Consider the following 19,935-nt stretch of genomic DNA (forward strand, 5'->3'; position numbering starts at 1 on the left):
TAAAAATTGTTCTTCATCCATAATGAATTGATAAACTCATATGCAAAAATACATAGGTTTGCTTTATCTACTTATTCTTGTCATTTGATACATATACATCTACATTGGACTTAATAATTATAATTTATAAGTTTGTATTATTCATTTGATGTTTTGACACGTAAGAGTGGCTCTATAAAGAACTTCATCAAAGACTATGGCAACAATTGCTTCATATTAAAACCTCGTTCCCGGAAGCATGACATATGACAACTTGCTAACCATTGAAGACAAATTATACTAATGACCATTTGGCTTACAACTCATGTCTTGGTTGAAGACAAACATTGGGATTGCTTTGTGTTAAGTGCTTTCCGTATGCCAAATTGAGATTTACAAAGAAAAGCACGAGAGTTAGTATCAAGCATTAAAATCAATATTTATCTCATTTATAAGCACCTTTGATAAAAAAAAGCACAACATGATTAACGCTATCCATGAAAGCATCGACAATGGCATGATACAATGGTATAGAACATAGACAATGTTGTAATTCACTCTTGCCATTAGGAAAAGGTAAAACATGCGATAGGATCATTATAATTTTAATAAATAAGAGCATGTTGTGGGCTTGATTTCGCAACACAACCAATGAAAACATACAAAATTACATAAGAAAATGATACCAAAGTCCATTTTCTTTACTCTTAGTCACCAATAGAAAAATGTTTAGCATGATAACCATGATGCTTTTACCAATGACTTCACCAAAGGACAATTTTGAAGTGTTTTAGCTTATGTCACAACGAGCAAGCATCACCAAAGGAAGTATTGAACAATCACATAGGGAGGACCGTTTTCTTTAATCCCGTTCATAACTAGGTTGAGATACACGAAGACGATTACAACACTTCGACCACCCATATATCAACGTAGGTCGATGGACAAAATAATCGAGATTGCATAAGGTAACACCAAAGAATGCAAATTTCTTCCCATATATGTGTCATAAATGCATATCGAGGGCTGGAATCACTTGACCATTAATAATTAAACCCTCAGTGTGAGCATGGCTAGAGGTCAACTTGACCCATGTAACTCCTTAAAAGGCGACAAACAAGCAGACACGACAAAGGAATGATGCCATAGAGAATCACATTGGGGCATTGATAATATAGAAGGAAGACCATGTTCATTACTCATACTCAAAATGTTTCTCCTATGCTAGGGTAGAGAGAGAGAGAGAGAGAGAGAGACCCGCTTGATGACGAGCTCAAGCATGGAACATGAGAGTAGAACACCCAATTCACACCCACATTGGCTAGAAGGGAGGAGGAGGGCGAGATGCGAGTACGAACCTAGTGGAGATCAATGGACAAAAGACGAAATGAGCACACATTTGCACGAGAGAGAGAGAGAGAGAGAGAAGACACACACAATGAGTTCACTAAGAGATATGTTTGACGAAATAGAGAAGTAAGAAAATTGGGTTTCAAACCCAAGACGTAGTGCGTAGCAGTGTAACAACTTATCAAACCCAAGATGTAGCGCGTAGCAGTGATAAGTTGTTAATTACAATAAAAGGAAAGAGGGACGGGGAGAGAAAGGGGGTACCAAATGGGGTTGGTTGATGGATATCAGTAGGACAAGAGAGAGAAGAAAATGTCCGAGTTGGCCCCAAGATTTTAACAAATGAGAGACCCTAGATACAAAAAGTCCCATGCCGAGACAAAGACAAAGACTTTAGAGCCACTTGATAGTTACCAAGATCTGGACACCACGAGAGATAGGGGCGGAGACTGAGATGGAGACTAGGACCCAAATGGAGGCAGGGACTGCAACGGGGCGAAGACTAGGACCAAGGCTTTCCGTTGGAGACTGAGAGTAGGGCCGAGACTTCTGTCTCGAGATCGAGGCCCTAGGACCAAAGCCGAGACTTTTTGTCTCGAGATCGAGACCCTAGGACCTATGCCGAGACGTTTTTCTCGAGATCGAGGTCGTAGGACCCATGCCGAGAGGCAAAGAGACTTGCAACGAGACGAAGGCCAGGTCCAAGCAAGACTTGTTCCCAAGACCGAGACCGAGGGCAGAGACTTCTCGTAGATCAAGACCAAGGCCAAGAATATTCTCGAGACCGAGACCAAGACCAAGGCTTGACCTGAGGTGGAGAGTAGGCCCAGACTTAGACCAACCCAGATGACCATGAGTCTCCATGACCATCATGACCACCATCACCATGTGACCCCACTCTAAAGAGGTGGCCTCTTGCACATGCATCCATGGCGATGTGAGAGAGACAGAGAGACAGAGACAGAGACAGAGAGACTGAGAGAGACTGAGAGAGAGACTAGACATTTTTGCCTTCTGCACCTGCTCCTTCTTCTTCTTCTTCTTCTTCCCCTGCTTTCAGTACACCCCACTCACAGTCTACTCTACCTCTCTCCTCTGCTACCCATCATTTCTCTCTCTACCTTCCCTCCCTGTCTCCAAAACCTAGACTTCTTCTTCTTCTTCTTCTTCTTCTTTTTGAGTTTGTTCTCCTTCTTGGGTTTACATTGTTTCTTCTTCTTCTCATTCTTCCATGCTCACATGGCGGTCTCCAAGGTTAGTAAGAAGAAAGATGGAGCTAATTGCAAGTATGTCCGTTACACAGAAGAGCAGGTCGAAGCCTTAGAGAGGCTGTACGCAGAATGCCCTAACCCTAGCTCTTTTCGGCGCCTTCAGCTTCTCAAAGACTGCCCTATCCTCTCAAGAATCGAACCCAGACAGATCAAAGTATGGTTCCAGAATAGAAGGTAAAATTAACCTCCTTCTCCTTCTCCCTCCTCCTCTTCATTTTTTCATTTACATTTAAAAACTGGCCAATTAATTAATTAAATTCAACTACATTCTTTTGTAGTTTTAATTTTTCTTCCGTTCTTTTTTGTTGCATTTTCCATATTTTGTTCACTATTCTTTAATTTTAATTTGAAATCTCTTCTTATTCTGTTCTCTCTTTCTCTCCCTATAGAGTTTTTTTCGTCTGTGTGTACATTTGTAATTTCTTCTGTACTAATTTATCCGTAATTCTGGTTAATTTCTTCTTCTTTGCAGAGCCCATTTTGATTTAAGAATCCTTTGTATTTTTTTGTTTCTGCCAAAGTTTTGAAACAAAATTTTCTTCTTTGATTGTTTTATTTGTTGATGGATTCTCTTCTCTTTCTCCATCCCCTCTTTTTTGAATCAGACAGAGTTTTCTAACATATTTCTGATCACTAGCTTTTTCTTTTGTATTTGTACAAATTTTAATTGTACTTTTAGCTTTCGTTTTAAATCTTATCTTCCTCTCCACTCCAGCCCCTGTTACTTCATTGCGTTCAAACAGTGAAAATTCTAAACAATTTAGTATGCAAAGAATGCACCTTCTTTCTTTCATCATCTTCAGTCTTTTTGGAAGGAGAAAGAAATCAATCTTTTCTCATTTTTGGTTATGTTTGTGATGACCAAACTGCATGATGAAATATGGGTAAAATGGTTTTTTTTAATGAAATATGGGTACAGCACAATTCTTTCATGGTGTATGAATTTATCAACAATGTGATATATGAATATCTTGATAATTTGGTATGAAAATGAACAAATCTTCTTGTGATGAAGCCATTTCATCACCTTGGTTTTTGTGAGAAAGAGCAAGATAATCTCAATTCTTTTAATTTCGTGATTGTTTTGTATGGTGCCCTTCTTGAATCTATTCTGGAGTGCATTTTCTAAATTCTGACAAAGCTTACGATGAAAAGTATGATTCTTTCACAAAATGTGCAATTCTTTTTTGAAGTGTGGGTAGAATATCAGTCTTGAATTGATGAAATGCTTTGAATATAATTGATGAAATTCTGAGTATATGGTTCTTTCAAATATGCATGTATGATTGTTTGATGAAATGTGGCCATATGATTTAAATGATGAAATGAGGGTGTATGACTCTTTAATGAAATCTGTGGGTATTTGAATCTTAAATATGTATTATAGTATGATTCTTCGATCAAAATGTATGTAGTAATTTGCGTCTTTGATGAAATGTGGGCATATTATCCTTTAGTGAAAATGTGTGACATTCTTTCCATTGCATGGTCTAGATGCCGAGACAAGCAGAGAAAGGAGACATCCCGTCTTTCCAATCTGAATGAGAAGCTTTCAGCCATGAACAGGGTGCTTGTAGAAGAGAACCAAAGCTTGTCCAAACAAGCTATCCACTTGGTACTTCAGAATCAACAGATTCGAAAACAGCTCACGGGATTGCGTGGTGAAGAAGTGAATATGAAGGCAATAGATCAGGTATTCTCTCCACTCCCAAGAATTTATACATATACATGTACATGTAATTTACATATACATATACATATACATATACATATACATATACATATACATATACATATACATATACATATACATATACATATACATATACATATACATATACACATACACATACACATACACATACACATACACATACACATACACATACACATACACATACACATACACATACACATACATATACACATACATATACACATACATATACACATACATATACACATACATATGCATATACATATACATATACATGTGTCGTACCAACTGTGACATGGATTAATTAATGTACATATCTATATTCCTCGTTTCAATCATAGAGCTTGGAATGAGGAGTCCAAGCTCTCATAGTCTTGTGAGCACTGTAGAGGAAACATGAGAAAGTGGTAGAATTACCATGAAATTACTAATGCTTTCACACATGGGAGCAGTTTTAATGCAGAATTTCTAACTTTGTAAAACTCAACCACATCACAGAGTGGAGTTGTATCAACTGAGACGAGTTCAGATTCTGTGGTTACAAATCTTCTTCAACAACCTGCATTACTCCTCCCTGATGATGTGGGTCCTCTCCGGTGAGTAATCAATCCAAATGGACACACACACATACATGTCATACCCTTTCACGATGATCAATTGGATTATATTGGCTTCATATTCCATATGAGGATTTCTGACCATATGGGCCGATGGGCACTACCCTTTTTGATGAGCAGGTTAACTGCTATAGCAGAAGATACTCTAACTGAATTCCTGGCAAAAGCCACCGGGACTGCGGTGGAATGGATCCAAATGCCTGGAATGAAGGTGAGTTCTAAAAATAACCTTCAAACCATAGAGGTCATATTTCTCTTGTTACATGAATAACATCTTTTCTTCTTAGTAGTATTGACTACAGATATTTTCTTTTTGCAGCCTGGTCCTGACTCTATCGGCATTGTTGCGGTCTCCAATGGCAGCAATGGCATAGCAGCACGTGCTTGTGGTCTTGTTGGGCTTGACCCAGCTAAGGTCACAATTCAACAATCTCAAATCAATATCGTGTTCCTACATATACATATTTTCTACATTTAACAAGCATTCTGTTGATAATAATAAATGGTTATATTTTTCCTGGAAATAATTGAACTCAATGCTTATCATCATTTCAGATTGTTGAGCTGTTGAAGAATCGCCCAATGTGGCTTTCTGATTGTCGCCGCATGGATGTAGTGGGGAGCTTTACTACTGCTTCTGGTGGCTTAGTGGAACTGCTTTATCTTCAGGTATTAGAATGCAAGTTCTTTTTTGTCTTTTTTATTCATCGAGTTATTTATTATCTGTCTTGAATTTGTCTTCCTCAGTTCTATGCTCCAACTACCCTTGCACATCCTAGGGATTTCTATACCTTGAGGTATACGTCAATCTTCGACGACCGAAATGTGGTGGTAAGTTGGCTCTTCATTATTGAGACATTTGTTTATAAGGAAATCTTTTTTGTGTCTCTGTACTAATGCATAGTGCTAGTAGGCTTGCAATAGCTGTGAGAATAGGTCATATGTATCTGTTCTGATTACAGTGTTCAATTTGTTATATAACATGAGTGGACGTAATACTAAGAGGAACTAAGAATTTTACATGTGAAAGCCTAATAATTTCTATGGGGTTGATGTGGTTATCTATGTGTGAAATAATTCAGGTATGTGAAAGGTCACTCCCGTTATCACATGGAGATCCTGTAGTTCCACCTTCAGAACAGTTCATTAGAGGAAATATGCAGGCAAGTGGATACCTCATCAGGCCTTATGGGACAGTTGGATCAATTGTCTATATTGTTGACCACATGGATTTAAAGGTAAAGTTTATTCAAACTTTCAGATAATAAATCATTGAAACAGGTTCCTCTTAACTAATCAGCTATAAGAACTCATATTATGTGATATGTGTTACGGTAATACAGCCCGAAACTGTGCCTGAGGTTTTGCGGCCATTATATGAATCATCCTCGGTACTCGCCCAGAAGGTGACTATGGGGGTAAGCTCAAATCACCCTTTTTCTATGTAATAATGTTACTGGTTGACAAAAATCTAGTTAATGTTGAATTTTACTCCCAAATTCTAGTGAATACAGTACCCTAGATTTCTAATTCACAATGCCTTTCTAACTCTTAAATGCCCAACCATATAGGCAATGCGTTATCTGCGGACAGTTGCGCAAGATTCGGATAATGAATTGGGTCCTGTTCGAGGTCTTCAACCAACTGTAATAAGAACACTTATCCAGCGGATTGCAAGGTGAGAAGCTTTTTTAGCCTTAGAACCTTGAATATTAAAGTTTTAGCCTTGAAAACTCTTAAATTTTGTGGCTCAAATATTATGCAGGGGATTTAATGAAGCAGTTAACTGTCTGCCTGATGATGGCTGGTCTTCTATGGCAAGTGATGGAATGGATGATGTGTCGATCTCTGTGAATGCGTATCCTAATTCGCGGCTCTCTCAAGGGCAGTTCCCACTATGTGATAGGATGTACACTGATGGAGGTGGGGTGTTATGTGCAAAAACTTCAATGCTGCTACAGGTCAGGAATAAATGTGTATTTTTCTTCATTTGTTGCATGTTCTTGAACTTGTGCGATACCTATCCTTAACCACAAATATTGACCATGACCATAGACATGGCTTGTGCCCACATCTCCAAAAATTAGCTTGTATTCTCTTTCTTTTTAGCAAATGTAATATCCTTTTTTAGTACAGTCAGGTGTATAATAGTACATACAATGCACAGATGTTAGAACTTAGACCAAGACAGCAAACAAAATAAAGAAGCCATGATGCTTCTCTCTGTTTAGTTAAGAAAAAGGGCAAATCCCAAATAACTGTTTAAAGACTTGAGATAACCAAAAGAAACCTAGATTATTTCCGCCACTTGCTTCATGTCTGATGATTGTTGTAACACATCGGTGTCTGATGCATCATTATTATTTTTGCATATATTAATACTACATTTCATTTTCTGTCTCCCTTTTCGCACAACTTGTGAGTAAACACTTACGGGGCTTGATTTTTCTCCAGAATGTGGCCCCAGCTCTACTGATACAGTTCCTTAGAGAGCACAGGTCAGAATGGGCAGAGCTGGATGTATGTACAGATATAGCAGCTGCGCTTGGCCATGGGCCGTCGCTTGTATCACGGCATGGAAATTCATACTGTGGCTCTGCTCCATTATTACTAGCTCATTCTTTTGAGAAACAAGAGGTGAAAAACATTGGAATTCCTACTATTTACGTGATTTCCAGCTCTTGTATTTTGTTTTCAAGAACGGCTTCACACTTAGGCTGTCTTGCATAACTTGAATTTTGCAGTTACTAGAGCTTTTACAAATGGAAAGTCCTGGCCTTTTCCAGGATGGAAATATGTATACAAAAGAGCAGTTCCTTTTACAAGTATGCATCCCTCACCCATCCTAGTTTTGTGATTAACTGATTTATTGCATCAAATCTTTCAAGAATAGCTAGGGAATGTTGATTTTAATAATGTGCTTATTATCATTGTTATTATTTGTTTGCAGTTGTGTTCTGGGCTAGATGAGACTGCTGTGGGTGCATGTGCTCAGCTTGTGTTTGCTCCTGTTAGTGTCTCTGTTTCCGAGGATATGCCACTTATTTCATCGGGTTTTCGGGTTGTTCCTCTTGATAGCAGCTTGGCGGTATGCAGACACTCATTTACTTGCATGTGCTTGAGGTGAATTAAACCTCTGCAATCTGACATGATAAAAAAATAAATTGAACTGACAGGATGAGGACAATTTGGCAAAAACACTTGATTTGGCGTCTGCCTTAGATACAATGGGAGGGGGATTGATGCCATTGTCTTCTTCGTCAGCAAAGAAGAGCTACAATTGTCCCTCCCGGTCGGTTCTTACTATTGCTTTTCAATTTCCTTGTGATGTTCATGGTGTAGAGAACGTAGCAACCATGGCTCGGAAGTATGTTCGCACCGTTGTTGCATCAGTGCTTCGGGTTGCCATGGCCCTAGCATCAAACCTTAGCCATCATCACCATCATCAGCAGACTATTGAAACAACACAATCCCCAGAAACTCCTGAGCTACACATCCTCATCCAAAAGATGTTAGAGAGCTACCGGTATTGAGTTTATTCAAAAGAACTCTTTCAGTTTAACTTTAATTTTGTTTTTTGATCTTGTTGTGGTTCTGATCCATATGAATGATATGTCTTCTAGAACACATGTTGGAGTAGAACTTCTTAGAGGCCAGCTGGCTGATAACATCGATACGTCATTTAAATTGTTGTGGCATCATCCAGATGCCATTTTCTGCTGCATTATAAAGGTAGGGGCTTCTCTTGATTTGAGTTTCATGCATTCTTTTTGTGATGAACTTTTCAAAATCATGGGTTGCCATTTAATATTTAAGGTTCATTTCTTTATGAACCTTTTAGGTTTTTTTATTAATCTCTTATGTTACCATATCTTTGAGCTGTGAAATGGGTTGCCTATGTAAAATGCCTGAACTGGATTAAATGGTTAGGCCTAAGTGCTTGTTTTATGACCATTTTTGTAAATATTTGATCCGGATTGGGTAGAGGGTTTCATTTTTATGACCCATTCTTACTGAATTGGATGATTAGGGTTCCGTTGATACAATATTTGCAAACCAATCTGGTCTTGACATGCTTGAAACAACATCAAGTGCGTTGCAACAATTGGATTGGCAGAAGACCCTCGATGAGAATGGGAAGAAATGTCTATGCACCAATTTGTCTCAAGTCATACAACAGGTGAATAGAGTAGTGTACATTTTTCACGGATTCATGTGTTTACCTTCTATTGTTGCCCCGATAAAACACTTAAGGTTTCTTCTCTTAATAAATAGCAGTCCCTTATTGTATATTGTCACTTTCCAAGATCTAAGATTGATGTGGTAGTTTATCATGATGTATTGTTAGAAATGTTATCTTATATCAAGTATAGTCTATGTACTAAGCCATTAATGTTTGTTATGCTAGGGAATTGCGTATTTTCCTACAGGAGTTAGAATTTCTTGCACTGGCCGAGCAGCAACTTACGAGCGAGCTGTTGCATGGAAGGTTGAAAGTGATACATTACAATGCATTGCATACATGTTTATCAAGTGGTCCTTTTAAAAAAGTTTGTCATGTCAATCTTTGTACCAACTGAACTTCAAAATATTTTTTGGTATCTAGTTTGTGCAAAAAGTCGATTACAGTTGAGAGTTAACTGCCAGGGAAAATTAAAAGCATCGGTGAAAGAAAAACACCTGTGGATTGTATTGACTGTATCACCATCTTTTTGTTGTCTTGCAAAATAGATATGCTATATATGCTTGTGTTAGCTTACACAGCTTGAAATGGCAAATTCACTCTCAGCAAATTTTATGTGCAAAGGTATCCAATAAGATCCTCTTTTAAGTTCCGTTGCATATCAAGAAACATCGGCCTTTGAGCTAATAGATTCATAGATCATTGGCAATTTTATGCTGAAATAACTGTAAAATTCATGGCATATGAGAGCTTTCTTATGATATGGCTACCTCATTGAGTAAGGTTCTCAATGATGTCAATGGTGTTAATAATGTCGCCTGGTAGGGTTTGTAATCTACATTCTGATAACTTCACATGGAATTCCCCATAAGAATCATAAAGCATTCTTGGAAACCTATAATTTCACATTCTTCAATTGGTACGCAGAATTGCTCCTCAAATTCCTCTCAACTATGATAACTGGTGTCTAGAAGTGTAGCCATAATCTTATGACCTTCAATACATTTGTACAAATTCACATTCTGTCATTGGGTCATTTGACATCAGAATTTCTCCACAAATTTCTCTGAAGTACAAAAAAATCTAAAAGTATAGCCCCTTGCATGCATCGAGAAGACTGGACAGACCTACTTAAATCTAAATGCAATACTAATTTAACGAAATATGGGGAGCTGGATAATGCTGCTATTATAATGAGGCTGCAAAGAAGTAAAAATCTTCTTCAGTATGCTTATGTAGGATCAACAAGAGGTTTAGTTGCTATATGGTGTCCACATATATATCTGATAGGTAAAAAATATAGCCGGAAACAGCCCATAACAAACTATTACTGAGGGTAAGGAAAGCATGACATTAACCCCCAATTTTCCTTCATTTGAACTCTCCCCATCAACCTAACAACCCAAACATTCTCTTTCTTTCATGGAAATACAGTAGTATACCATTAGTTTTATTCGTGGCAAACATTCAACTTGTTTTCTCATCCATGCAAATGAATTTGTATTATACATTCATGTTCTAACATAGAATTAGCAACTTTTCCTAAAGTTATGCAGTTGTGTTATTTAGCTTCAAGTTCCAAGACTAGGTAAATGAAATGTACCTTGCAGATTTTTGAACACAATACTTTATACCTACGTGGAATTTGTTGATTTTAGACACCAATTCATCTCATTGTAAACAGAGGAATGAACATTTTAAACATCAATTGGATTGACCTGATCTTTCAGAATTTCCTCCACAGGAGTGGAGAGGAAAGTAGTCATTTGGAAGTTGCATTCTAACAAAAATTCTAATGTCTGAAGGTTAGTTAGGTTAGGTTATTCAAAACACACAAGTCAAGGTACTGTAGCAATTTTATACCCACAGGATAATTTACTATAAGAACTATAAATGTTCTGGCATGATATGACGTTTCTGTAGTTTGTCTATATATTACTTTGTATATCTCAAATGTATATACAACTAATGAGCCTTTGTAGTCTTTTTTCCCTTAATGTTTGTAGATTTTTCTAATGATAGTAAGGATTTCACCTTGCTGAAATCCGATGCAAAAAATGTGATTGGATAACAATGAAAGATCTCAAGAGTTTCTATACAGCCTGAATTGGTGGTATCTCAATGATATATGGAGAAGATGAGGGAGGAAGACAAGAAAAAGTGGGGTTTCTTCTATATATACACTAGGATGTTTTGCTTGGCATATTTGTGTTAATCTGAAAACCATGGTAAGTCTTCTCCCTGGGGTAGATGATGACCATTATAATTATATGACTCATCCTCTTGGTCTGATTCTTCATTATCATCTCTATCATCATCATCACTGTTGGGCTGAGGGACAATACTCATTTCATCTTTGTCCTCTTTGAATGATCTTGTTTGAATGATCTCATCTTCCAAAGCTTTTGGGCTCTCACAAATGCATACATCAGGATTCTCAAAGAACTGTCCTGTTCCTACCTTCAACTCATTGGGTTCTCCTATGAACCCTTTTTGTATCTTGTGCAACTTGGATGAAAATTCATGCCACGTCATATTCGGCTTGGCAAGAAAAAGGGATCCAAGTTTCTTTGTGTAAGGTCGTATGGTCCTTTTGTGACCAAAATATCGTCTGCACACAAAAAAAATAAAAGAAAGCTAGCTCACTATTAAAATGTGCTTAGAAACAAAACAAAACAATGTCAAAAGATGTTTCCAAACAGTGCACAACACAAGTATTTTTGAGCATTTCTCTTTGTGTGAAACATCCCATTTCCCTTAAATTTCTCTCCTTAGATAATGCTGAATATCACAAGTGCTGCATAATGAGAAACCCAATGTCACCAAGAGGCACACAATTGATACCTGATGCTAACTTTAACTACTTCATGAGCAAGGAATAAGGTCAATGTGAGTATGTGTGAACAATGTCATTTCTGGCTGCGACAATTGATACCTGATGCTAACTTCAACTACTTCATGAGCAAGGAATAAGGTCAATGTGAGTATGTGTGAACACGGTCAATCTTACCTGCGGCCAGAAAGGATACGAGCCATGTTGCCATTGTTGTTGGTGACAAAAACATCGCTCTCATCACAAACTATGTAGTCTATTGCTGCCATGCGTGATGAATAGTGGAGAAAAGGCTTAAGTTCAGCTTTTGTTGCAAGATTTTCCTTGGTGTAAAACTTTGGAAACATAGCCTTAAGAGGTGCAAGGGTTTTCTCCCCACCATACACCTCCCCTGATGCTACATACAGATAAGAATCACTCCCGAATCCAAGAGCTTTCAACATCAATCCAACCTCCTCTGGTGTAAGAGGGCATTTCCCATTCCTCCTCTCCCTCTCCGGGTTCTTTTGCTGAAGAGATCAATAAAAAGAAGGCGTTTCCTCAGCAACAGATCACATTGTTACATCTTGCAAAGTGCAAAACTTATACTGGGATTATAGGCATTTATTTACATGTAATGACTTCCATCTCTTACGGACCCTGCCAAGTTCTTGAAGTTCTATCTCACCCCCTCCAAAATAACACCCAGAGAATGCAAGCATGTCTGGTTCAAATCTGCATAGCAATCACTCTTCATTTGATATATATACCATATATAGGATTGAGAGACCACAATACATGTACATATGCATTGGTATATAAACAATGTCATTGCAAGTATGTGGCAAACAATACTGGACACTTATTGCCTAGAAATCAGCTTATTATGATATTATAGTCAATACAATAAATAACTAGCTCATGCATCTTGCTTCTAGTTGAGTACCTAAGGTGAAGTGCAATATATCTTCCACTTCTCTGTCTCAACCTTTCCACTAAAATTTCACCCATCATTCTGATGGGTGTGGTGAATCGAAGGGCATTATAGTTTACTCTGCATCGAAGCTTTTGCAAATCTACATCCAACCTGTTTGAAAGCCTGTAGTCGAACTTTGTTAGGCGAATAGCCTGCACAATGTCACACAAAACTACTCTCAATAAAATAACAAGGATTGGAATTCCATATTACCAAACAATGCTTTATCTACAAAATTGATGTTTGGTTAGGCTTCATAAAATAACCGCCCCTTCTCATTAGAACAATTCATTAAATTTGTTGTGAGCATTATGTGTGCAAATTACTATCCTTCTCCAAACTAACAATGAAAATTCTTTTCACTTATAAAACAGATCTTCAAATATAGAATTGTAGACTAACCTTCTTCCTTTCCAAGAGGGGCAGTACTTTCTCCTTGAAGTACTCCGGTTCACATTTTCTTGGCACCCGTGTAGAGTATATTCTTTCTTCACTGAGTTCAGGCTTCAGTGGTAGTTTCGTAACAATTGGTACATCCGAGCTAAGGGAGGAGATAAACCAGTTCACGTCAAAGATATCACTGAAGTTGCTGCAATAACAGTAACAAATCGTTGAGAACATCATGTGCATATACATAGGTATTAGCTGAAGGCTAAAACATTAAAAATAATAGCAAAGATCTAAACTTTTTTCTTCTGCATTGTTTACATCCATGAGAGATAATAAGATGTTTATAATCGAAAAGGCCATGGTAAATCAAAGATAAGAAGCAGACCTAGTATCCCTCCAAAAAGAATTGTGATCAAGATCAGGTACAACTAATGTGGCATTAAGAATTCGAGCAGCAACAACAGCATCAATTATCTATCACACAATTAACATGATCATGAGAAATGTTTTGAAGAAAATTATTCTATTTCTATTTCTTAGATAAACATTGGCTTATAGAAGGTTAGTAGTAAAATACCCCTGTTCTTTGTTGGTTTAACCCTCCACTTGTCTGGATTAGAATATAGCCAGTAGACCTGGATTTTGATATGCTTCCTAGTCATATCCATTGAAGCAAATGATGATCAATTATATTTTCCTCATTCAACTTGTTGAACACTACTCATAACATAATTTTATGGTCATCAAAACCCACTAATACACTACAGATAATAGTAGGGGGAAAACTCCAAAAATATTCCGGAGTTTTTCATTATTTTATACAGTGCCCTTGAGTTTTCCTTATTACCCCAAATGCTCTTGGTCAGCCCCCAAAAGTGTGATCACATACTCAATTCATTCCCCTTTTCTCACTTTGTATGTGTTGCTTCAGCAGTTGATTTGATTGATCTACTTTGGGGTAGTTTGGGACATATGAAAGCTCAAGGGCATTTGGGGAAATAGAAGATGAACTCAGGGCCTTTTTCTTAATAATAAGTAGTCTTCATTGGTTTCGACTATCTCTCTAGAAAAACATGACACTGGAGTCTAAAAGACCTTTACTTTATACAAACTTTCAAGCAAAATATCACAGAAGTTTCATATATGTTATCCAATGGAGATGCCCCACCACTATTCTCTCTCTCTCTCTCTCTCTCTCTCTCCTGGTCTTCTGGTCTTCTGGTAAAGGGTATTATAAATTAACTTATGTACAATGCAAAAAAATATCCAAAAGTGCAAAGTCTAAATCGCATGACAAACTACTGAAAAGTAAAAGAAAAGAAGCTCTCTTTCTCTCTTCTCCTCAAGGGTAAAGAGTAATTGTAAATTGTGGCATGTACAAATACTATTAATTACAAAAGGAAATTGCAGGACAAAGTGAGCATCACTTAGGCCACACATAAAACACAAGAGAAAAGAAACAGGAAACTCTTTCACTCTCATCATTCGACACTAAAAAGTTCATTTCTTTCTTTAAAGAGAAAAAATAAAAAAGTTTGTTCCTTGGAAGAGGTGTTAAGCATATAAAGAAACAATAGGACGGGAAGAATTTAATTGACTTGTTAAATACTTCTTGTAACAGATAACCATGTGCTTCTTCGTGTAAGTTTAAATTGCATGCATGGATAATCACATCCTCTTTTTTAGTGCTCTTTTTAATGCATTGAGAATTATGATTACTGTCGTTAGTTCCTATGAACTTAAAAGTTTGGTCATGGAATAATATCATCATCATCATCGTCGTCATTTTATTGTCCTTCATCTGCTTACTAGGATAAGAATCACTTGAGGAACTGCATCCACGGTAGTAGATCGCATGCTTGGATGCCCAGAGATAATTATCCTTAGAATCTGATGTCGATACTACTAGCCCCTGAAGCAAACAAATGATCTCACCATTAGGGTTTCGTTTTATCTACTTCCATTCATCGTTTAATTTCTACCAAGGAAACCTGTGAATTATTTACTTAGAATTAGGTTTCTTTTTCCCATTAATCATTTGATTTTAACAACGAAAACAAGGGACTTCTACAAATAGGGAAAATCAATTGACATTATGATCGGGCTTATGTTTTTCCATGAATCACTTGATTTTTACAAAGAGAACAACTGAGCTTACAACAAGGGATAATAATTCTTCCCCATTAACAACTTCGATTTTACAAAGAGAACTAGTTAACTACAATTAGGGCTTTTGTTGCCATTAATCAATCGATTTTTACAAAGAGAATAGGTGAATTGAAATTAAGGAAAACAATAACAAAAAAATCTCATTTTCTTTTTAATTGAAGAGAACAAGCGCATGTATGCATGAAGGAAACTAGAGAAAACAGCATTTCTTTGAAGGAAAACAATTGCCCCAGAAGAAGAAGAAAGCGTAGAAAATCATGAAGAAATTTTAAGAAAGTTAGACTGGAAAAACGTTACTCAAAGCAAAGCTTTTGCAAGAAAAGGACTTAGGAGACAAACAGTCATGGAGGAGTCATCGTTACTTTAAAGAAAAAGAAATAATGAAGAAAAATTAAAACAAACATTGAAAATGCTGTAGGAAATAATTGAAAGTTTTATAATAATAGATAGAAACTTTTGCAGAGAATTTAAGAAGAAGAAGAAGATAATCACAAAATATACCGAGTAATTATAGGAGTAATTAAGTTAATCGCTATATCTGTTAGTTTTTGTTCTGTCTGTGAATTTTGCTTTAGTATGAGAGTTGATGTTAATCGCCATAGCCATATGCATAAGTAATGTACATCTGTTGTGGGAGAATATTGGTATGCGAAAGAAATGAAGTGAATCGCTACAGCCATAGCCATAGCCGTAACGTTTTGTGTTAAGTGAAAGGCTGAGTTACCTGAGTGGATGAAGAAGGAATGTACATGTCTTCTTCTTCTTCATGTGACCCATAGACCTCGAGGTCGAGGAGGAGGAGAGGAACAGAGGTGAGGGAGACGAGGGAGAGAAGGAGTAGCAGAGGAACACAGCAAGCCATGGAAAAGCTTCACCGATATATACGTTTACAGAGACAGAATATACGTATATAGGGAGTGTGTGTGTGTGTGTGTGTGTGTGTGTGTGTGAGTGAGTGTGAGTGAGTGAGTGAGAGAGAGAAAGAGAGATGTAAAGACAGAAGCTTTACACCATGGTTATGTGAAGAGCTTGAAATCGCCACACTTCGTTTAGAAATGCAGTATGAGTGGTCTGCAGAAATACTGATGAAGATGAAGAAGATGAAGAAGAAGATGAAGGAGCCATGGGAGCTCAATGCAAACTGAATATGTGTTTGTGTGTGTCTTCTGATGCATGTCTGTCTCCTTCCACTTTTGATCTTCTAATTATTTAGAGACAAAGAGGCACAAGAGGGAGAGAAAAGAAAGAGAGAGAGAGAGAGAGAGAGAGAGAGAGAGCATCAAAATTCTAGGTCTTTCTTTGAGAACTCTCTCTCTCTCATATATATATTTCTTCTTTAGATTTCTTGCAATGGCATGGGTATCCCAATGGTCTCAATGCCCGGACATCCCGATGGACACAATGCTTGCACATCCCCGATGCTCGCATTGCCCGGACATCCCATCCTTGATGACGGTCGCAATAACCCGAAAAAGGACCCTTGTGGCCATGCACCACCAGTATACCATGTGGCCCTACCAGTCAGTGCTACTACTACTGTTGATGCTAGTAAAATAGTAGATGCCACAACCCTTTTTGTGGAATGTAGGGCACACGTTCCGCATGCACGATGTGCCCTTTTCCGGGGGGGAGAGGGTCTCCTCCTCTTTCGCCTTAATTTACAAGGTGCCCTAATGTGGAATGGGGGTGGTGGGATGCAAGGGTTGGTCGAACAGACCACATGCATGAATCATGATGGCTATCCGCATCTACGCCAGGGCAAGCAACCCATTCTAATCTCGGGTACATACGAGACCAACACATCTTCGAGTTGCATGTCATACATGCATGTACATGTATGTATGTATGTATGTATGTATGTATGTATGTATGTATATGAAGCCAAGCCACCATGCATTGTAGTCACGTAGGGTCGAAGAAGATGGTGTCGGCTCTTGTCTCCCAAGGCAGAGCCCTGCGACCACCTCACGAAACGTGACAGACACTGCGCTTGGGACCAAAAACACGCTAGAACAAACAAGGGCCCTTTGGCCTGCTCCCCCTACAGACTAGCCCCTGCTTGTTATTGCTTGCATATCTTTTTATTTGTTTTTATATCATTTACTAATTATAATTTTATAACAACAACAAGAAGAAGATCCTTTTGCTTGCTACTTAGTTTTCTTTCAATATTTCTTTTTTTTCCAAAAAATTCAATATTTCTTTTTGATTTTGCCCAAGAAAGTTTAAACATAAACAAAAAATCAAGCCAATAAATAATAAGTTAAGTGCCCACTTTTCTTCCTTTCCATTGGGTTTGCCCATGCACGTGCCTTATTATTATTCTTCTCTTTTTGACACACGTGCGTGTTTTTTGGGGGATAAGGTCTTTTTGCCTTTGCCCCGTGAGGCTCACCTACATATACATATGTATATAGTTTGCACTTTAGGTTTTTTGGTTTCTTAAGATGATCTCTTTTCGCACGTGTGCACACGTGTCTTGTTTTCCTCCCTTCTTTGTTTTTCTCGAAAGCTCTTCCTTCTACATATAGTTGGTGCCCACTTAACGAAGATACTCTTGTCGCAAGGTTCCTCATTAGCAATCAATCATCCGAAAGTTGAGCATATACTTCAAAAACAAACGGAAGCGTACGCTTCATATTGTGGAAGCTTGTTATTTAACGGTGATTCAATCAACTTTCCCGAAGTTTAAAGATTAGTTGTCTACTATTTCGACAAATACTTTCAAGCACATGATCGTGGTATACATGTGCGACAGTTGGGAGCTCAAAATATAAGCTTCATGATTCTCTCGAGTTTGGTGGGGCAAGTGTCCCTTTGTGAGTTTGCCACAGGTTAACTGTGAGCATGGGATGGGGCAATTATACACTTGGAATGTTGAGAGGAGATTCAATGTCATGTTCTACTGCATATGCATAAGTATTGACATGACTATGTTTGTGTGTGTAATGTGATATGGTACTCAACAACCAATCAAACTCCATTGAGCAAAATATAACCTACTTGTGACCTAACACATTTGTGTGAGGTACTCGCCTTTTGTAAGCCATTACTTTACAAGGTCAATCATATCTTTTCGTTAGTTCAATCCGACCAACAACCAGTCTTTTAGATGCAGCTCATCATGATGACAACCTACCACATTCTTCTTAACATGCTACTTTTCTAATTATGCCTAAACATGGGCAAAAGTAGGCATATGCATCCCATCTCTATGGCGATTGCAAGGTTTTAGCTCCCGCTCATTTTCCAAGTCAGCAACAACTTACCTACTTCCTATTCTACGCTCTTAGATGCTTGTAAGTCTTAGCAAGACTCCAATAATGTAAAAGACGCCCATTATATAATAACATGGCAATCACAACAAAATGGTTGCATTTAATGATGCCAATACCAACCCGACACCATGCATACCTACAATAGCCAAAAGATCACCAAAATTTTGATAAAATCTAAATCCCCTTTTACAATATGACAACTTCAAATTATTCGGTGTCCCGACATTGTTGTGTTTGTATGATTTGAGCATTTCAAGTCAATGTGCTTTTATAGGATTATAAGAAAGCAAAAACACGTCAAACACGCCATGACAGAGAGCATATATGTATGTATGTATGTATATATACATATATACATACACACACACACACACACACACACACACACACATGTATGGTTCAAACTTCAAATGATAATAACACAATTGGAATATGCGTAATGCTTTCATGTTTGATAGTAAACATGAGGTGAAAGTCTATATGAAGAAGTTGAAAGGTATTGTTAATGTGGAATTTCTGGATGTTAGAGCATGTGGGGATCATTTCCTCAAATGCACATTGAGGTTTTCTACTGGCATTACAAGACGTCCCTCTCCCTACATATGATAGGTAGGTAGAGGAGACTAAGAAGTGTTGTAAATGTGGATTTTACATACAATTAATATAATTGTGTGCTTTACCAAAGAGAGAGAGAGAGAGAGCTACATCCCCAGTGGTTAGGTTGTTTTCCACCTTGCCAAATGTTAAGGAATATAAAGTATTGATGACAAATAGAAGAGTATATCGAAGGAATAATATCTTATGCATGTATAAATATGTTTGTGCTAGTCTACTTCAATCACTAGTAAAATCACAAAAACTCGATTTGATGTGTATGTATACATCTACGAGAGATGAGAATTGTAAGATGAGGGAGAGGCCTAGAGGGCTGAGACCAAGTGCCCTCATAAGAAGATCTTAGATATAATATCCCAATGATCGACGTGATCCAATTGTGTAAATTGTGTATTCCGATCAAAACCTCTACTTATGAATGACCATATTTTTATGAGTCTTTGTCTTTCCACAACCTCGTAATTAAAAGGGTGCAACTAAAGATTAATAAGTTGATATCACGCACGCTATGGAGATCGGATGAACGTGACGTTCAATTGCGTACATGTAAACATCCTCAATCAAAATATAGCAGTTAC

At 37.6% G+C, this 19,935-nt stretch overlaps 2 protein-coding genes across 2 annotated transcripts; one reads left to right on the top strand and one right to left on the bottom strand.

Moving 5' to 3' along the window:
* Window positions 1-2,370: 2,370 nt before the first annotated feature.
* On the top strand, window positions 2,371-9,719 carry LOC147861635 (homeobox-leucine zipper protein HOX32-like). The gene is made up of 18 exons (XM_087322298.1): window positions 2,371-2,774; window positions 4,095-4,293; window positions 4,816-4,913; window positions 5,055-5,145; window positions 5,254-5,349; window positions 5,490-5,603; window positions 5,682-5,765; window positions 6,017-6,172; window positions 6,278-6,352; window positions 6,506-6,612; window positions 6,700-6,895; window positions 7,389-7,571; window positions 7,679-7,759; window positions 7,885-8,022; window positions 8,111-8,460; window positions 8,558-8,666; window positions 8,965-9,114; window positions 9,343-9,719. The coding sequence occupies exons 1-18, from the start codon at window positions 2,569-2,571 to the stop codon at window positions 9,478-9,480; spliced, it is 2,571 nt and encodes an 856-aa protein (XP_087178424.1). The 5' UTR covers window positions 2,371-2,568; the 3' UTR covers window positions 9,481-9,719.
* A 1,302-nt stretch (window positions 9,720-11,021) lies between these two features.
* LOC147861636 (O-fucosyltransferase family protein) lies at window positions 11,022-16,370 on the bottom strand. The gene is made up of 9 exons (XM_087322382.1): window positions 16,189-16,370; window positions 15,105-15,207; window positions 13,873-13,949; window positions 13,681-13,769; window positions 13,308-13,494; window positions 12,876-13,057; window positions 12,562-12,664; window positions 12,128-12,459; window positions 11,022-11,728 (listed from the first exon to the last, which is right to left on the bottom strand). Exons 1-9 carry the CDS (start codon window positions 16,324-16,326, stop codon window positions 11,329-11,331), a joined length of 1,611 nt encoding a protein of 536 aa, XP_087178508.1. The 5' UTR covers window positions 16,327-16,370; the 3' UTR covers window positions 11,022-11,328.
* Window positions 16,371-19,935: the final 3,565 nt, after the last annotated feature.

The sequence above is a fragment of the Azolla caroliniana genome, unplaced genomic scaffold (genome assembly GCF_043228905.1).
Source record: "Azolla caroliniana isolate FFs.n. ecotype wild unplaced genomic scaffold, voAzoCaro1.0.p SCAF_7, whole genome shotgun sequence".
Classification (NCBI taxonomy): Eukaryota; Viridiplantae; Streptophyta; class Polypodiopsida; order Salviniales; family Salviniaceae; genus Azolla; species Azolla caroliniana.